The following is a 19,161-nucleotide window of genomic DNA, read 5'->3' as shown; positions in this document are numbered from 1 at the left end:
AATATTTATGAGCTTCAGAGGTGCACAAAATTATTCCCTTTAATCATCAATTCTCTTGATAAGGACTTGATAAAACCACCCTATTTACTTCCTTAGAAGCAGAAATCAAACTCACTTTTGAATTAAAATAAGCACTGTGAAGTATATCTTCTTAGTAGCTGACTTTGTCAAATGATCATATAACTTCTGTGCATGTTGTTTTCCACACATGCTGCCTCCATACCAATTTGCTGATTTAAAGTCACAAAACAAATCAATAACAATGACAACTGAAGTATAATAAAATACTGGCTTATAGCTTTAAAATATATGGTTCTTTTACCCCTACATATTCAACTGGAAGGAACAACTTCTAGGCATGAGCTTCTTTGACTTAGTTGGTCACATAATGCAAAACATTAACCATGTTCGCAAAAATGAAAAGTTTGTCCACCAATGACCATAAATTAATCAATCATTCTTAGCACTGGAAGCAGCTTTTCCAAAGAAAAGATTTTTTATACCATATAGATCAAGTCAAAACAGGTGTTTAGATTAATTATATTTCCTTTTATTCTGCTTATCACAAATTAATTGACTTTTTGTGAATTATTTCTACAGAGGTTAGCAACTCCATTTAAAAAGTTAATATATCTGGCTTTCCGTGCCGGTAGCGCTCACGCAAAAATGGACGTTCCTAAAACCCGCCGGACTTTCCGTAAGAAGTGTGGCAAGCACCAACCCCACAAAGTGACACAGTACAAGATGGGCAAGGATTCTCTGTACGCCCAGGGAAAGCGGCGTTATGACAGGGAGCAGAGTGGCTATGGTGGGCAAACTAAGCCGATTTTCCAGAAAAAGGCTAAGACTACAAAGAAGATTGTGCTATGCATTGAGCCCAACTGCAGATCTAAGAGAATGCTGGCTATTAAAAGATGCAAACATTTTGAACTGGGAGGAGATAAGAAGAGAAGGGGCCAAGTGATCCAGTTCTAAGTGTCATCTTTTATGAAGACAATAAAATCGTGAGTTTACGTTCACTTCATTTGTTTGCAGTTTATCTTTTGGGAGGGAATAAGCTTGAGCCATCAGCACAATTCCACCTATGGGGAAATTTATGCCTCTTCAAACTCCTGACCTCAAGTGATCTGTCTGCCTTGGCCTCCCAAAGTGCTGGGATTACAGGCATGAGCTACCAAGCTTGGCCCAAAATAAATATTTTAAAGTAAAAAAAAAAAGTTAATATATCTGATTAAATGTCTAACAAAAATATTTTTATGGTAAATTTCATAATTTTTGTTATGGAAAAAACATAAATGCCTAAATATATGTTTAAAACAAAAACAACCCTTAAGTGTATTCTATCTTCTATAGATTATCAACAATCACTTCTTTTGGTGAATAGTTTTAAGATTGTGCAACAAATGTTTACTGAAAAGAGGAACAATGAATTTATGTTAGTAAATGAAAAACAAACCCATCTAGCAAATAGCCAAGAAGTAAACTCTTTAAAGGGCATTTTGACTTTTCATTAATTGCACTGTCTCTGGTATAATATAGTCTACCAACAAGGATGTTTTCGGCAATTATTTCCAAGTTGCCATCAACACTATCCCAGCGCAGCCTCGTTATCTATTTTGCCATGTCCCTGCTTATTACAGGATTTAACCACCATCTCAAACCTTGTCGTCTTTGTTTTTAAGCCTGCAGCACCTCTTCTAATCACAGGTACCTGTACTCACACAGATCAACAAAGTGGGTCTCCTCCATGTAAACAAATCTTTGAAGCTCAAATAAACTTTTCACTAGAAGCAACATTCCGCTAGATCTTTATGAATGTTCTCAGAATTGCCTATGAGAATTTTATGCCAAACACCAAGACCAATTAAAGCTCAATCAGGCCAGTAAGCATTCATTCACGCATTCATATTGACAATAGATTTCATACTTGTTTTTTCTTCTCTGCTCTTTGCAACATTTCCTTCTTCTTCCGCAGTTTCTCTTTCTCCTCTTCCTTTTCTCTTCTTCTGGCAGAAATTTCCATTTCCAGTCTTGCTACCTCTTCCTGGTGGGCCCGCCATTGAAGAACCTGACATAAACAGAAAAACTTCATTCCAATAACTATGCACACTGAAATTATTTCACAGGTCATAATAAGACTAGGCTCTATATCAAGCAGATGTCAATTTTTTTCCAAAGATATGTTTAAATTCTATGTGCACATGAGTGTGTGATATATCTGTGAAAGGTGTATGTGTGTGTGTTAGTGTTAAAAGAAAAAAGCAACTTTAAAATCACCACGATCAGGAATTCTTCATCTGGATTCATGGCGTGGGGTTCCTGAAGAGTCTATGATTTAACTCCAAAGAATCTGTATATTCCCATAAATAGTACATAAAAATTTTTGGCCTTTTGCATATTTTTTCCCGGAGATTAAACAACTTTCAAAAATTCTCAAATAATCCTGAAATGCTTAAGAATCCTGAAAAGTTTAAGAATCTCTGCTATATTTCATTCTTCTTATTTTATAAAAATGGAAAACAGGCTTGAATTAAGTTGAAAAATCATTTTAAGACACTTAAAACAACTTTCTGGGTACTGGTATGTGTTATTGGTAGAGGTATATTTGGTACAGCCTTTCTGTTGGGTATTAGGTAATATGTAAATATGTGTCACAATATAAAATATGCATAGCCTTGGTACACAACCCTATTTCCAGAACATTATTTAAAGAAGACAATTAACTGGACATGTGCACAAAAGTGTACCCACAGGAATGTGTAGTAGAGTTCTGTTTAAAACAGAAACATTGAAAAAGTCTAAAGTCTGGCAGAAGGAGATGGCTTAACTCAATTGTGGTACCTTTATACAATGACTGCCATTGAAAGAGGATGCCATAACTCCATATTCATTGACATAGAAAATATTCACAACATATTATTAAATGCAGAAAAGCAGATACAAAACCACATTTATGGTATGATTTCATTAATGTAAAATATCAACTATGCATCTATGCATAGAAGGAGATTTGGATGGGGACTTACCAAAATAATGATATGGTTATCTCTGAATAGAATCATTTCCTGGGAGTTTAAAAAAAATTATTCTTTAAACCTTTCTGTGCTGGGTGACATTTTTTCAATAAAAATATATTATCGGTGTAAGCAGGAAACTAATGAAACTAATGAAATAAAAAAAAAAACTTATCTGATCCATGTATACATCTGGCTAAGAAGCAGACAGCAGGGAAATGCCGAGGTATGCAAAAATTTTTTATATTAGCATTCCCAATTAAATACTTCATTTCTTACACATTGATGTAATCATCATTTATAAATGATAATATATAAGATGAAAATTAAATAAATGTAATAATGTCACACAGATAAAGCGACTCTAAACAATTAAGCTCATTCTGTAAAATTTTCATTTTCTAAAGTAATATTTTGCCTTGTTTATCAGAATAACCCAGGAAATTTCCACTCCTGGTTTTTAAACACAGTTCAGTTTACCCCCCCCTACTGCTTATCCTGGCCATCATATTGACCTTTTTCTAGGGAACCCCATCCCAAGAATAGATCATCCCTGCCTTCTGTCCTGACCTGCTTTCAAACCTTTCCTTTCTATAATTTATCTTCCATCTTTCACTTGGTACAACTAAGCAGTGTCATGTCATCCCATCACATATTACTAGTGATCTCCCCATGAACACGCAAGGGATAGTTCTCTGTCCTCTATTCCTCAACCTCATGGTGAAATTTGACCCTGTTGACCATAGCTCTATGCTTAAAACTCTTTCCTGCCCAGATCGTGACATTGCTCTCCCCTGTTTCTCTACCAACAGATACTGTTCTCTTCTTCCTGTTTCCTGTGTCTACCCTATAATCCCAACCCTACATTATCCTCTCATTAATATCCAACCTTTCTATGCTCATTATGTGATGTGCTCATCCTCTTCTAGGAGTTTGCTTCTATGACTACAAAATTTGCATTATCAGCTCTATCTTTTTGCCTGCAATCCAATCCTATATTAACAAATTCTTTAAGACTTAGCTATTTGTATGTGCACTTAAAATCCAACATTTCCAAAATTAAATTCAACATCTTTAACTTTGCCACAACTTCACATCAAACCCAGTGCACCTACTTTGCCTTTCCAAATATCCTGGTTTGGTCTGTGGAACCACAAGTCACCATGTAGTCTGGATTTTTTTTTATTACTATGTATACATATTGACATGACTGTCTCTTTACATTTTATATCTGACTTGGAAGATCATATATTTCTTAAGCTCAGATGAACTTTTATTTATGAGAAACTAATTCCCAAACCATTGAGCTTGGCTGTAGTTCCGTAGTCCATCCAAAGTTTTTCTGCCAAAAGTATTTAGAACAAGATCAGAAAGTTCAAAAGGCTGATGTCAACTGATCAATTTAGAATCTAAATAATTTAGTTTTCTCACTGCCAACCAATGCCCCCTTTGATGTAGCTAACACGTAATCTCTAAGTAGCGTTCTTCTTCTGCCTTCCCTTATTTATATGGCCATTCCTATTCTTAGTTCATGAAGTGACTCAAACTACCCCCTGCTTGGAATGCCTTCAGATTTCCCCTTCTTCATAAAATATTCATGGCCCACATCTTTCCTTGAAACAGTCTACTGCCCATGCTCATCTCTCTTGTCTTATCTCACTGACCATACCATAACTGCTCTCTGTGTATGTCGAATATATTGTTGGTTTCCACTTAGAGCACAGTCCATGCATTTGCTTTCCCCTTATACTGCCTAGCAGAGTACTCGGACATCATAGGTGCTCAATAAGTAACTTTTATTTAATCCATCAAAATGAATATTTTAAATGAAACCTGGTAAATAAGAAAAAAATGTTAGTATTGGAACACACCACCTTGCAACAATTGCTGAAATAATGGATCCGCATTTATGATCATCAGTGGCTGCTAAAAACTTCATATTAACAATTAATGGGAAACTTATAATGAAGGGATCAAGCTGGCAACAAACACACTGAATAATCTTAACATCATAGAGGAACAAGCAAACATTTTCCTACTGATGGAAGCATACAGCATTCCCATGAATTATTCTTGCCAAAAAATAAAATTGAATCTGATCAAAGCTCTAGACCTACCCATCAGGTTACATGAAATTCAGCCAACAGAAAAACACATTATGCAATAGTACGTGGGAACATAATCTGCAAAATTAAAATTTGTGAACCCTCAAAGAACTTTAACAAATTACAAGAAAAAAAATGAAGGAAGAACTATGAATTGAAAGAGATTTAAGAAACATACTAGCCAAATGCAATAATTGGTTTATATTTGGGTTCTGATGTAAATAAACCAATGTAAAAAGAAATTATGAGATAATTAGAGCTATTGAATGCTGATTGGTTAGTTGATGCTATTAAAGAAACACTGTTCATTTTTAGGTATGAAAATAGTGTGGTTATGGTCTATAATTTTAGAGATAAACACTTCAATTTTAAAACTAGATACTTAATACTAACAAGATATGATGCTTGTGATTCGTACTATTATTTCAAGGGGCATGGGGGAGTAGGTAAGAATACAGATAAAATAAATTTGACTAATGAATGGATAATTGCTGAAGTTAGGTGATAACAGACTTTCATAGGTTTTTTAAAATTTCCATAATAAAAAATTTATTGAAAAACAAAATAAACTATAAAATATAATGCATATGAAAAGAGAGTTATATAATAAAATACTGTAGTCTCAAGGTTCTGAGGCAGTAGGAAGGAAGATTTGTGATACATCGAATTAGTGAAAAGAAAATTCAGCGTTTCTGAGCACTGAGACTATTTTTATAAATCGTAATGGAAATAAGTCAGGGCTTTGTAACTATTCTTCTCATTTATTGATTTAAAACTAACTTAGGGGAACCATCATTGAATGGCTTTTGCATATATGATGTCCTATGATTTAAACAAGCAAAAGCATAAGTGAAAACCTATAAATGGAAAAGATTTCTGTTTCCTGAGGCAAGTATAGCAAGAGAATAACCAGACCAATCAAACTGGTATAACCAGTTTACTCAACAATTTATTTAATTTACCCTTCCCTGTCTTTGGCAAGTCTAAATGATGCTTCTTTTCTCCAAAAAAAAAGATAAAATTATGTTGATTTTTATAAGTGATGTATACACCAGAAAATTCTGAAGCAGCTGCAAATTCAACAACCAGAAGCCAATAGTTTGTAGATCTTAAGCAACAGAAGAAGAAAAGAAAAGAAAAGAAAAATGCTGTAAAAACAAAAGCCCTAGAGCAAAGCTTCAGCCTTCAGAATCTAAATTGCTTCTACTTCATATTGGAATCATGGGGATGGTCAGAAACCTGTAGAATTTTACCTGAAGTCAATAATTCACAGTGTTATTTCTAATTATAATGCTATCAGAAAAAAAAGGGGTAAAGGCAAGAAGGTTGTTGGAAACTAGAGTGGTGAGATCTTGACAATGAGAAACAGGCTCAGCAGCAATCGGTATCTAAGCAATAAGGCAAAACAGCTTTTCAGAATGCACAGTGGAAAAGATGAAGAATCTGGTAGCCATTGAAATAATCCTTATCCAATGGATCCTCACAGAGATAGTCAAGGGATGTGGATGGCTCCCATGTGGAGAGAATGACAAACAATTATGGTATTTTCAAGATGCCTAAGGATAAGAAAGCTGGCAGGTGGGCAAAGAAATCAATATTAGCACAATAGACTAAAGCATAGAAGACTCTGAATGAACAGTGAGCAAAAGGAAGAATAGCACAGAAGAGCATTTTAGTAGTTTTATTTTAAAGGCTTTACTAATTATATAGCTTTAAACAGAATATGTGAACATATAACCATGTACCAATAATAATCACAAAAGAACATTACCACAGTAGCAGCCATGAGTGTGTGTTACAGGAAAGCATTATTTAGATTACTAACTACAAGGCATTTTTCCACATTTTAATTAATACTTTACTTAATATGCCTGCCAAGGGTGGTCTCTGAATAAGACCTTAACCTAACAGAGGATAAATGACATTTAAAATATGTTCATCTAGTGCAAATAATAAATTAATGGTTTAAAATGAAAATGGTTAGTAGCATTACATGTACTCTTCCTCTTAATGTACAGTAAAATGGTTCAACTGAAATTAATAAGCACACATTCTCAGAAAGAACAAAGTTGTAGAAAAACGAAAATGAAGGCCATGAAAACTTCAAAGGTAATAATTGAAATTAACATCAAGGAAACAATATTAACACAATTTTAAATCAAAGTTGAGAGCTTTGAAAACAATGTATTGTAAGTGTCAGTATGGCATAAAGGAAATGAATATTGAACATCTGCTTTTGAGACCTATCTTTGCCACCAACAAACAATATTGTTACTTTGAGCAAATGGCTCATCCAGTTCTTTCATGTGTTAAAGGGAGGGACTGGATCAGATTACCACCTTAGTTCATTTAAGTTCTACTATTCTGAGTCTATATTTTCCTTAGAGAGATCGTAATATATGATATTCTCTGCAGTTTACTTCTGCAAACAAAGCCAACTTCAACGAAAAACATCAGTATTTTGTAAACCTTTTAAATAATAACAATTAAATATTAATATTATATCCTATTGGCCATATTTATGGAAACAGTGTATGATGTGGTTGTTTTATATGGAAAATCAAAAGAAAGGTACCAGCTGAGCAGTGCCTATAACTGACAATAATGAAATAAGAAAAACTGCCATTTAAAAGAGCTTATTCTATGCCAGGCTAATGTTTTATTAAGGTTTAAACACATGGTATGATGTTATCCTTGAAACAAGCAAGCCTGTCTACTTCACACTTCATCTGCCTAATTCTACTTATTCTACTTAAGTCTCAGCTCAGATGCCATTTGCTCCAGGAGGCATTTCCTAGCCCTCCATGCCCAGATCAGATACTGCTCTACTTCCCTAGCACATTGTCCCTGTTGTATTACAGCATGCAACAAGCATTTGGAATGACCCATACCTACAAGGGACTGCAAACTTCATAAGGGTAGGGACCAGATCTGTCTTATTCATAGGCTGTCTCCGGAGATTAGCACAGCATCTGATACTCAATGAGAGTTCAATAAGTACTTGTTGGGTGACCGCATGGATAATGCTCTGAAGTTAGATGAACAATATTTTCCCTTCTGCATCTTGCATTGGTCCATAGAAAAAAAAAGTCTCCCACCAGACATGCTACCATTTTCTGATATCCCCACTGTGGCAACTCCTAATCCCTGCTTTCCACAGTCCCAGCTATTTCACTGCTTCCTAAGCTTCATTTGTGCTGATCCGATGGGGAAAGTAATCAGAAAACTTGTCAGGATTTTCAGCAACTAATTTATATTTCCATCAAGGTTAGAAAACATGTGTGAAAACTAGCAAACAAATCCCTTTCTCTGTCTTCTCCCTAAATGTTACTATAAGCTTCTAAATTCAGTTCAGCTGAGTAAACTTTAAATTTTCATTTTGGTAAATCTTTAACAGTGTGATAGCTCCATTAAATATTGTTCAAATGTACCACCGTTTTTCAATATTACCTACCTAAGCCTTTTAATCTTATGTATTTCGTTTATGTTTAAACTTTGCTCATGAAACACAGAACCTGTGATTTTGCACATTATTAAAGCTTTCCATTCTCCACTTGGCATTTTTGCTTAGCAGAAAAAATTTTGTTTTTCCTCTTGGCTTCACAATTATTCTTTGGTTTCTTAAGTAACTTCATAAGTTCATTTTCTTATCACCTCCCTTTGATAACTGCTTTTCATTTTCCGTGGCCTTTTATTAGTCTTTCTCAGATGCTCAAAGATAATGCACTATTATTATCTTGACTGTTCCATGTCCTTTACCTTCAAAATAAAACCTTGCAATGTTTTATTTAATTAGGTCCTGGAGGGTCTAACCTTAGTGTAAAACAAAACTTTCAGAGGAAGAAACAAACTAAATGCCAATAAGCAGAAAATTATCAACAGCTACTTTTTCTAAAGGGATAAAATTTACAAACCTATCAGTCAATTTTATTTATGAAACTGACAAAGTCAAATTGCATAATAGAAAGAATTTAGAAACGGGACTAAGGGTAAGGAACTCCCTTGCTTCTTGGCTGTGAGATCTTGGGAAATCACTTCCCAGTTCTGGGCCTTAAATCCTCTGCTAAAAATTAAGAGGACTAGATCAGTATTGTCTAAACAATTCATTAATTGGATCATGAAATCAATTTTGTGGATAGCAACTAGCATCTTTTATGCAAGATAATAGAATGGAAAATAACAGAGATCATGTCAATATATTAGTGTTGTGTCAAGAAATTGTTTCCATTCTGTGTGTGTTCATTTGTGATGTAAAATACATTTCTCACTGTAGGTCACAGTCAAAGAAGCTTGAAAAACACATCAGAAAGCTCTCTATAATCCCTCTCAATGCTAAGATTCTATGGTTCTGTAATAATAAAGACCAATGTTTTTATGTCACTGTCATTGAGCTACAGTCTTTCTTCCTTCTGCAATCAACTGCGAAGCACAACGTAAATGAGATAACCCAGGTTTTGAAATCATAAGCCAAAATTTAAGTCCTACCTCTGTGACCTATTAAAGGTGTCCCTTGGATACATTGTTTAACCACTTAGAACCTCAGGTAAGCATAAAATGAGATAATAACAATGCACACTTGACAGGGTTGCTATACAAACACCAACCATTTGCACAAACCAGAAACTCAGGAATCATCCTAACACTGCCTGTCCCTGATACCCCATGTATCCAAATCCTGTTGCCTATTACTCCTCACTGTACTTCCCACATCTCTTAGACCCATTGTGTTCTTTATAGCTCCATAGGCCCCACCCTAATTCTGTCAGAGCCTCCCTGCATCCACTGTTGCCCCTCTCTCTCTACTGAGGCCAGAGTATTTTCAAAACAGATGTCTGGTCCATCTCATTCCTTGTCCACACTCCCATCTCCCTGCCTAACATCTTTCAATGGTTTCCACCGCTTATGGGGTAATGTGTAAACTCCCAGGTATAGACTTCATGGCTCCCGGTATTTGGCCCAGCCTATGTCTGCAAACCCAACTCATAATTCCACATGAATTACTAATTTATCTTCTGTCTTCCAGATATCCTTACAGATATCTCTGAACAGGCCATATGCCCTCCTGCTATGCAGATATTGCATATGCTGTTTTTTGGCTTGGAGTGTTCTTTCCCCCTCCCTGCCTCACACTCCCTTTTCTAATCAATACTCATTCAGTCCCAAATTTCTGCTGCAATGTCTGTCAGGGAAGCCTTGCCCACCATGATATGATATCAAGCCTCTTAGTCATGTGCTTCTATAATACCATTTACTTTTTCTTCAAGGTAATTCCAATAATTTGAAATTAGACATTTAGTCTTGTAATTACTTGACTTGGTGTCTATTTCCCCACTTGAATGTGATCTCCATGAGGACAGAGACCATAACTGATTGACTAATCAATGTATCTCCAGTGCTTTACATACCACCCAGCACCTAATAGATGCTCAATGGATATGTTTAAATGAATGAGGTAAGAAAGCAAAAGTGATATACAAATGCTATTTATGCACCTGGATTGCTGCAGCTGCATTCTAACTGACATTCCTGACTTCAGTGTCACTTTGGTTCAAACCATTATGTATACATATATTTATTGGCTTAATTTTCACACATTTTTGCTTCCCTTCTCAAGACTTTAATAGTAGTGCCTTTTTGGGCCCCAGTTCAAGGGGCCTTACAGCTATTTATTTATTCATTTATTTGTATACCACCTTGTCCAAAAGGAATACTCAATCTCTCAAGGTGTATTTGGACATGACCCTGTCCACATGACTTTATTTCCTATGACTCCCCAGGTTTTCTTCCTTCTCTGCCTCTTTCTTTCCTACCTACTCCTACACATCCTTGCTTATTTCCTTCCCAGGTCTTTGCCTAGAAAGCTCTTACTCCTGTTTATTGGTCCTTCAAGGTCATTTAATGCCCCATCCTAATGATTTCACCTAACATTTGTCTATCACATCTCTTACCTGTTTTTGTGAATAGTGTCTAAAATACACCCCTCTAGTGACTTTTTAACTATCTACTTTGTTTGATTTTCATTTCACTTACATTTGCCACTATATAAATTATATTATCAATCAATTGAATTATTTTCTTGTCTGTTTTTCTCTCTAGACATTAAGCTCCATGATAGCAGGGACTTGCGTTATTCACTATTCCATCCCTCTCCTGGAATAGTGCCTCATCCAAAGCAGATGCTCAGTGAATATTTCTTGGGTGGATAAGTATCTAAAACTTAGATTAACATAAACAGAACTAAAGACAAAAAAACAGATGATTATCTCAATAAATGCAGGAAAAGCTTTCAATAAAATTCAACATCCCTTCAGGTCAAAAACTCTCAGTAAACTAGGTATTGAAGGAACATAGCTCAAAATAATAGGAACTGTCTATGGCAAACCCACAGCAACATCATACTGAATGGGCAAAAGCTGGAATCATTCCCCCTTGAAAACCTGCACAAGACAGTGATGCCTCTTCTCACCACTACTATGCAATATGGCATTAGAAGTCCAAATCAGAACAATCAGGTAACAGAAAGAAATAAAGGCATCCAAACAGAAAGATAGGAAGTCAAATTACTCCTGTTTGCAGACAGTCTCAGCCCAAAACCTCCTTTACTTGATAAACAACTTCAGCAAAGTTTTAGGATACAAAATCAATGTACAAAAATCACTGGCATTCTTATACACCAACGATAGCCAAGCTGAGAGCCAAAACATGAATGCAATTCCATTCACAATTGCTACAAAAAGAATAAAATACCTAGGAATACAGCTAACCAGGAAAGTGAAAGATCTCTACAATGAGAATTATAAAACATTGCTCAAGGAAATCAGAGAAGACACAGACAAATAGAAAAGCATCCCATGCTCATGGATAGGAAAAATCAATATCATTAAAATAGTCATACTGCCCAAAGCAATTTATAGATTCCATGCTATTCCTATCAAACTACCAATGATATACTTCACATAAATAGAAAAAAAACTAGTTCAAAACTTGTATAAAACCAAGAAAGAGCCCAAAAAGCCAAGGCAATCATAAGCAAAAAGAAGAAACAAAGCTGGAGGCATTATATGACCTGACTTCAAACTATACTACAGGCTACAGTAACCAAAACAGCATAGTAGTGGTACAAAAACAGGCACATAAACCAATAGAACAGAATAGAGAGCCCAGAAACAAGGATGCACACCTATGATCATCTGATCTTCAACAAAGCTTACAAAAACAAGTAATGGAGGACAGACTCCCTATTCAATAAACAGTGCTGAGATAACTGGCTAGCCATATGCAGAAGATTGAAGCTGGACCCCTTCCTCACATCATATATGAAAATCAACTTGAGATGGACTAAAGACTTCAATATAAAACCCTACACTATAAAATCCTGGAAGACAACCTAGGCAATACCATCCTGGATATAGGAATAGGCAAAAATTTTATTACAAATATACTAAAAGCAATCTCAACAAAAACAAAATTGACAAACAGAATCTAATTAAACTTAAGAGCTTACAGATAGCAAAAGAAACTATCAATAAACAGACAACCTACAGAATGGGAGAAGATATTTGTAAGCTATGTATCTGACAAAGGTCTAATATCCAGCATCTCATGGAATTTAAACAAATTTACAAGAGAAAAACAAACAATCCCAATAAAAAGCAGGCAAAGGACATGAAGACACTTTTCAAAAGAAGACATACATATGTCTTCAACAAGCATATGAGAAAAAGCTCAATATCCCTGATAATTAGAGAAATGTAAGCCAAAACTGCAATGAGATACCATCTTACACCAGTCAAAATGGCCATTATTAAAAATTAAAAAATAACAGATGCTGGCAAGGTTGTGGAGAAAAAAGAACCCTTAAACACTGTTGGTGGGAGTGTAAATTAGTTTAACCATTGTGGAAAGCAGCACAGTCATTCCTCAGAGAGTTAAAAGCAGAACTACCATTTGACTCAGCAATCCCATTACTGGGTATATGAAGGAATATACATCATTCTACCATAAAAAGACATGCATGAAAATGCTCACTGCAGCACTATTAACTGTAGCAAAGATGTGGAATCAACAAAAATGCCTATAAATGACAGATTAGATAAAGAAAATGTGGTACATATACACTATGAAATGTTATACAGGCATAAAAAAGAACAAGATAATGTCTTTTGCAGAAACATGGATGGAACTGGAGGCTATTATCCTTAGCAAACTAAGGGACAGAAAATCAATTACCTCATGTTCTTACCTATAACTTATCCTTTAGCTAAAGATGAGAACTCATAAATACAAAGAAGGGAACAGAAAACATTGGAGTCTACTTGAGGGTAGAGGGTAGGAGGAGGGAGAGGAACAGAAAAAAATAACTATTGGATACTAGGCTTAATACCTGGGAGATGAAATAATCTGTACAATAAGCCTCATGACATGAGTTTACCTATAAAATAAACCTTCACATGTATTCCTGTATTAGTCTGGTTTCACAATGATATAAAGAACTACCTGAACCTGGGTAATTTATAAAGAAAAGAGGTTTCATTGACTCAGAGTTCTGCGTGGCTAAGGAGACCTTAGGAAACTTAAAATCATGGTGGAAAGTGAAGGGGAAGCAAGACACGTCTTACATAGTGGCAGGAGAGAGCAAGGGAGAATGAGCCACACTTTTAAACCATCAGATCTCATGAGAATTCACTCATTATCATAAGAAGACCATGGAAAAAGCCACCACCATGATTCAATCACCTTCCACCAGGTCCGTCCCCTTACATGTGGGATTACAACTCAACATGATACTTGGGTGGGGACACAGAGCCAAACCATATCAACCCCTGAACCTAAAAGTTAAAAAATAATAGTAATAAAAGAAAAACAAAACTCAAATTGGCAATGATATACTCATCTAGTATCTAAACCACAGGGCCAGATGAGTACCATCTAGCATGTCCCTTCTAAAATTTCATGATTTCAATGGGAAACTTTAGCCTGAACAATTTCTTACATAGACCACACTTTCTTCCCCTTGCCCTCTCTGCCTCTTCAGCCTTTTATCAAGGAGGCAGTCTAAACTCATGTAGGTTTCACATAGCTGGTAGGACCTAGATTCAGCTTTAAATGATTCACCAAAAGGATATAGACTGTAAGAGAACACTAAAGTTTAGAATACAATAAGACTCTACTTTAAGGCATATACTCTATGAATGGAGGCCTTGAGAAAGTTAGCTATATGCATATATGTATGCGTATAGCTATTTGCTGCAGTGGCTAGGGGGCACCTACCTGTTTTTTTTTTTTTTTTTTTGCCTCCCTTGGAAATGATCATAATGCCTGGCACAGTAAATACTTATTAAAGGTGTATTAAATATATTTAGCACTTTATTATTTTATATTAAAAAGTTTATTAACCACTTCACATGTGTATCCCACTTTGCAACTAGATTATGTTCTCCCTGTATTCTGGGGACAGGTGTATGACATTTTTGTAATCCATAAAATCTACCAAATGCTAAATTCAAAGAAGAGACTCAATAATACTCATTCTTAAAAATACTTGTGATCTTACAAACCTCCTTTTAAAAATTTGAGACAGCTTTCTGTTGGGCTCTACGTTTAATTTTAATATCAGAGATTTTCCATAAATCCACCAAATCCCAGAAATGACTCCTCTTTTGATTCTGCAATTCTGGGTTTTCTTATCTTGAGCTGTGGTTAAAAATAAAATACAAATAAAATATCTAGTATGTTTACCTAACAAGGCATTTGTCTAATTAATGCAAGTTAAATGGATTACAAAGAAGAAAAGTAATTATCTAAAATCCTTTCCTGTAATAAGGGGATTATGATGCCTAGCAGGGGAAGGTGAAAGATGTATATTATATAATGTAAATATATATATTTATATTACATATTATATAATATAAAAAAGCATTAGTAAACTATTCTTAAATGTACAGGTTTACATTAACATAACCATGTTAAAGCTCAAAGCTCTGATATTTCCTTTAGAGTTATTATTTTAATGAACAGAACCCTCAAGAGAAGTGCTCATAGATCACTAACCACTGAAACACTTTTGTGTGTGTGAGAATAAGACCATTTTGGAGCTATGAAATGGAGTCCACTGCTGAGAACAAAAATTAAGGAAAGTGGTTATAAAGAGTGATAAAAGTGATTACAATATATGTATTTACTAACTTACAGGATGTAAATAGGAAACCTTCAAGGAGAATACTTCTTTCCTCATCAGCTCATTCCTTTCTAGATATAGCACAGGATCAAAAACAGATAATTTAAAGAAATTGGCAGTACTTTTAATCTCTTAGGTCATTACATCTTAACTATACAGGAGACCAAGAATGGAACTCAAAGATCACAAGATGATTAACTGGGAAAAATCATAAAAGAAAGTGACTTCCATTATCATCAGCAGAGCCCCCTTCACATGGGATGTTCTTCAGCAATGAGTATTTCAAACTAAATATAGTGCATTTTCTGAATGTCTTCTTCTAGAAAGAGTAGTCAGAATATACCTGGAAGAAAAAGAAGCAACATCTTCAAGAGAAAAAAAGAAGTAGAGAGGGGAGGCAAAGGATAAAATGTAAGATTAAGGGGCTACTATATTCTTGCACAGGGGCCTCACCCAGATTATCCCCCAAAATGCTAAATGGAAGTTGCAAACATCAGTTCTCTGAGTACTCACAAGATGATAAATCCAGTGATCTTGAATCTTTTTCCAAGTACATACTAAAAGGCAAGATGCTATACTGATATTACAATATGTTTGTGGAAATGGGAAATCTTATTCTTTTCCATAAAGTCTTAGTTAACCTCTGAAATGAATGTTCTGAGTAGATAAACACTAGAATAATGTGCATTATTCTGAATTCATTTGTTTTATGTTCAAGATTAAGCCAGTTTTATTTTTAAATTACAACTCCACCGAAGCTCATTTATACATTCCTCCAACTTCCCCAACCTTTGAATTACTTATTCTGCATGTTTCTTGAAGGAATAACTATGACCCTTCACATAAAATTCTACACTATTCACTGAAGGAGACAGCTTGGTCCTAATCCATAAATATGTATTAAATAGAACATATAAAGCATGCTGGTGTGAATCTAATTGCCACTTATGCTAGGAGGTTTAGAAATTTGAATTTGGTTTTTCAAGTCTATGTTCTATTGCGTATTTCCTGCTTACAGATAATTACTCTAAGCTAGAAAAAGATGCTATCTTTCATAACAGAGCTAATGCAACCAACCAATAATCCTACATATCATTATGTGCAAATGTCTTGGTTTTTTTTAACATTTAAAATTACTTTGTCTCTTCATAAGAGTCAGTTTCTTCATATGCGAGATTCTTCTGCATCATATACATCCCATGGAAGCTTTATTCTTCACACAAGGGGAAATTTAATCTTCAAATACTATTATCATTAGTATTCAAATTAAAGTATATTTTATTGAATGAATAAGAAAATGTTTCTAACATAATTTATAAGTATATTTTAAAGAGTTAGTAGCATGTTAGAATCAATAACACCAATTGTACAGCTCTCTTGGCTTGCTGGGTCCACTTCCTCTAGGCACCCTTCAGCATTCCCGATGTTTCATTTTTGCTTCTTTTATTTTATTTTATTTTTAGGGGAAGAAGAGAAAGTATTTATTTATTTATTTACTTATTTGTTTATTTTGTGAGATGGGTCTTGCTCTGTCACCCAGTCTGGAGTACAGTGCTGTACTTCTTTTCTTTTCACTCAACCCACTGGGGCCTCAGTACCACAAATGTGCTCACAGTTCCCAAATCCTTGGCTCCAGATCCATATATTCAGCTCTCTGTTGGATAGCCGACACATCTCCAAAATCAACACATTCAAAACAGAATCACTATCTTCCCCTCAGAATCTGTATTCCATATCTGGGTTAATGGCAACAAAGATCACCCAGTTACTTCCCTAAGCCAAGAGCCACCCTGACTTCTTTTTCTCCATTACCTTTCACACCCTGTCACCAAATCCTCCTTAATATATCTAGACTCTGTTATCTCACCTCCAGCCCCATACTAAGTTATGTTCCTCTCTTTCCTAGACTGACAATTATTTCCTAACTGGTTCTCCACTTTCAGATTTATCCCATGTCAATCCACCTTCCATATCCATGCCTGACTAATCCCTTCATAGTGAAAAGTCTGATGACATGATTCCCCTGACTCAAGCTTTTCAATGGCTCTTCAGGTCTCAAGCAGATGAACAAGCTCAAATAGCTGCTAGGGGCAGGCAGATACAGAAATGAGTAAAGGGGGCTGAGTGTAAAACGACAGGTGACAGTTGGGACTGCACTCAGAGGAAGAGGCGCGCTCCGCCAGAGGCGCATGCTCCACTTCCAAGCACTTAAAGGAGGAGCTGCTTTTGACTCCAGGCAGTTGCTGCCGCATAGGAATGCGTGTAGGCCCGAGGTCACCATAAGTTCTGGTTTTCAAGAGAAGCTGGAAGTCTGGATTTGTATGCAAAATTTCCAAAATGTTCATGTTGAAAATATACCCACCTTCTTTTCAAATTTTATTTATTTCCATAGGTTTTTTGGGGAACAGGTGGTATTTGGCTACATGAATAAGTTCCTTAGGGGTGATCTGTGAGATTTTGGTGCACCCAATTCCTGAGCAGTATACACCAAACTCCATTTGTAGTCTTTTACCCCTCATCCTACCCTTTCCTCTGAAACCCAATGTCCATTGTGTCATTCTTATGCCTTTGCATCCTCATAGCTCAGCTCCCACTTACGAGAACATACAGTGTTTGGTTTTCTATTTATGTGTTACTTCACTTAGAATAATAGTGTCCAATCCCAAGCAAGTTGCTGTGAATGCCATTAATTCTTTCCTTTTTATGACTAATAGTATTCTAGTGTGTGTGTGTGTGTGTGTGTGTGTGTGTGTGTGTATGTGTGTATCACAGTTTCTTTATCCATTCCATTGATAGGCAGGAAAATACATCCACATTCTTAAAGACAAACATATGAAGCGCTGGCTTAATATTCAGGATATCAAATTTCAACCTCTCCTGAACTAGATAAAACTTTAATTCTTAGCATGGCATGCCAGGCTCTCTATTTTCTGTCAAATAACATTCATTTCTTTCTTCTCCCCACAAACCACCTGTGTTCCACCTGTTTTCCACCCATACCAAACGTAAATCTCGCCATGCTCTTCTCAGCCCTTGTGGCTTTGCATAGTCTTCCCCACTTCTGGAATGCCCTGCCACACCTATGCGCCTCTCGTGGTTTTTTTTTTTTTTTTTTTTTTTTTTTTTTGAGACAGAGTCTCACTCCATCACCAGGTGCCAGGCTGGAGTGCAGTGGCATGACTTTGGCTCACTGTAACCTCCACCTCCCGGGTTCAAGCAATTCTCCTGCCTCAGCCTCCCAAGTAGCTGGGACTACAGGCGCGTGCCACCACACCCAGCTAATTTTTTTGTATTTTTAGTAGAGACGGGTTTCACCATGTTGGCCACGATGGTCTCGATCTCTTGACCTCATGATCCGCCTGCCTCGGCTTCCCAAAGTGCTGGGATTACAGGTGTAAGCCACCGCGCCCGCTGCCTCTCATTTTCTTTCTTTTTTTTAAATTTTTTATTGGATTTTAGGTTTTGGGGTACATGAGCAGAGCATATAAGACAGTTGCGTAGGAACACACATGGCAGTGTGCTTTTCTTTCCTTCTCCCCTTCACCCACATTTGGCATTTCTCCCCAGGCTATCCCTCCCCACCTCCCCCTCCCACTGGCCCTCCCCTTTTCCCCCCAATAGACCCCAGTGTTTAGTACTCCCCTTTCTGTGTCCATGTGTTCTCATTTTTCATCACCCACCTATGAGTGAGAATATGCGGTGTTTCATTTTCTGTTCTTGTGTCAGTTTGCTGAGGATGACGTTCTCCAGATTCATCCATGTCCCTACAAACGACACAAACTCATCATTTCTGATTGCTGCATAATATTCCATGGTGTATATGTGCCACATTTTTCCAATCCAGTCTATTATCAATGGGCATTTG

General features: G+C 36.0%; 2 protein-coding genes across 10 annotated transcripts in view; one reads left to right on the top strand and one right to left on the bottom strand.

Moving 5' to 3' along the window:
• CCDC148 (coiled-coil domain containing 148) overlaps nt 1-19,161 on the bottom strand; it is a 297,672-nt gene that overhangs the window by 81,128 nt on the left and 197,383 nt on the right. For all 9 annotated transcript variants that reach the window (XM_078327716.1, XM_078327714.1, XM_078327718.1 and 6 more), the window contains one exon: nt 1,928-2,068. In XM_078327716.1, the coding sequence (XP_078183842.1) occupies nt 1,928-2,068 (141 nt within the window). The remainder of the gene's footprint in view (nt 1-1,927; nt 2,069-19,161) is intronic.
• LOC103793772 (large ribosomal subunit protein eL42-like) lies at nt 637-1,135 on the top strand. Its single transcript, XM_035304844.3, has one exon. The coding sequence runs from the start codon at nt 667-669 to the stop codon at nt 973-975; it is 309 nt and encodes a 102-aa protein (XP_035160735.1). The 5' UTR covers nt 637-666; the 3' UTR covers nt 976-1,135.

The sequence above is a fragment of the Callithrix jacchus genome, chromosome 6 (genome assembly GCF_049354715.1).
Source record: "Callithrix jacchus isolate 240 chromosome 6, calJac240_pri, whole genome shotgun sequence".
NCBI lineage: Eukaryota > Metazoa > Chordata > Mammalia > Primates > Cebidae > Callithrix > Callithrix jacchus.
The sequence above is the reverse complement of the archived record's forward strand: the minus strand, read 5'-3'. Positions and strand labels throughout refer to the sequence as shown.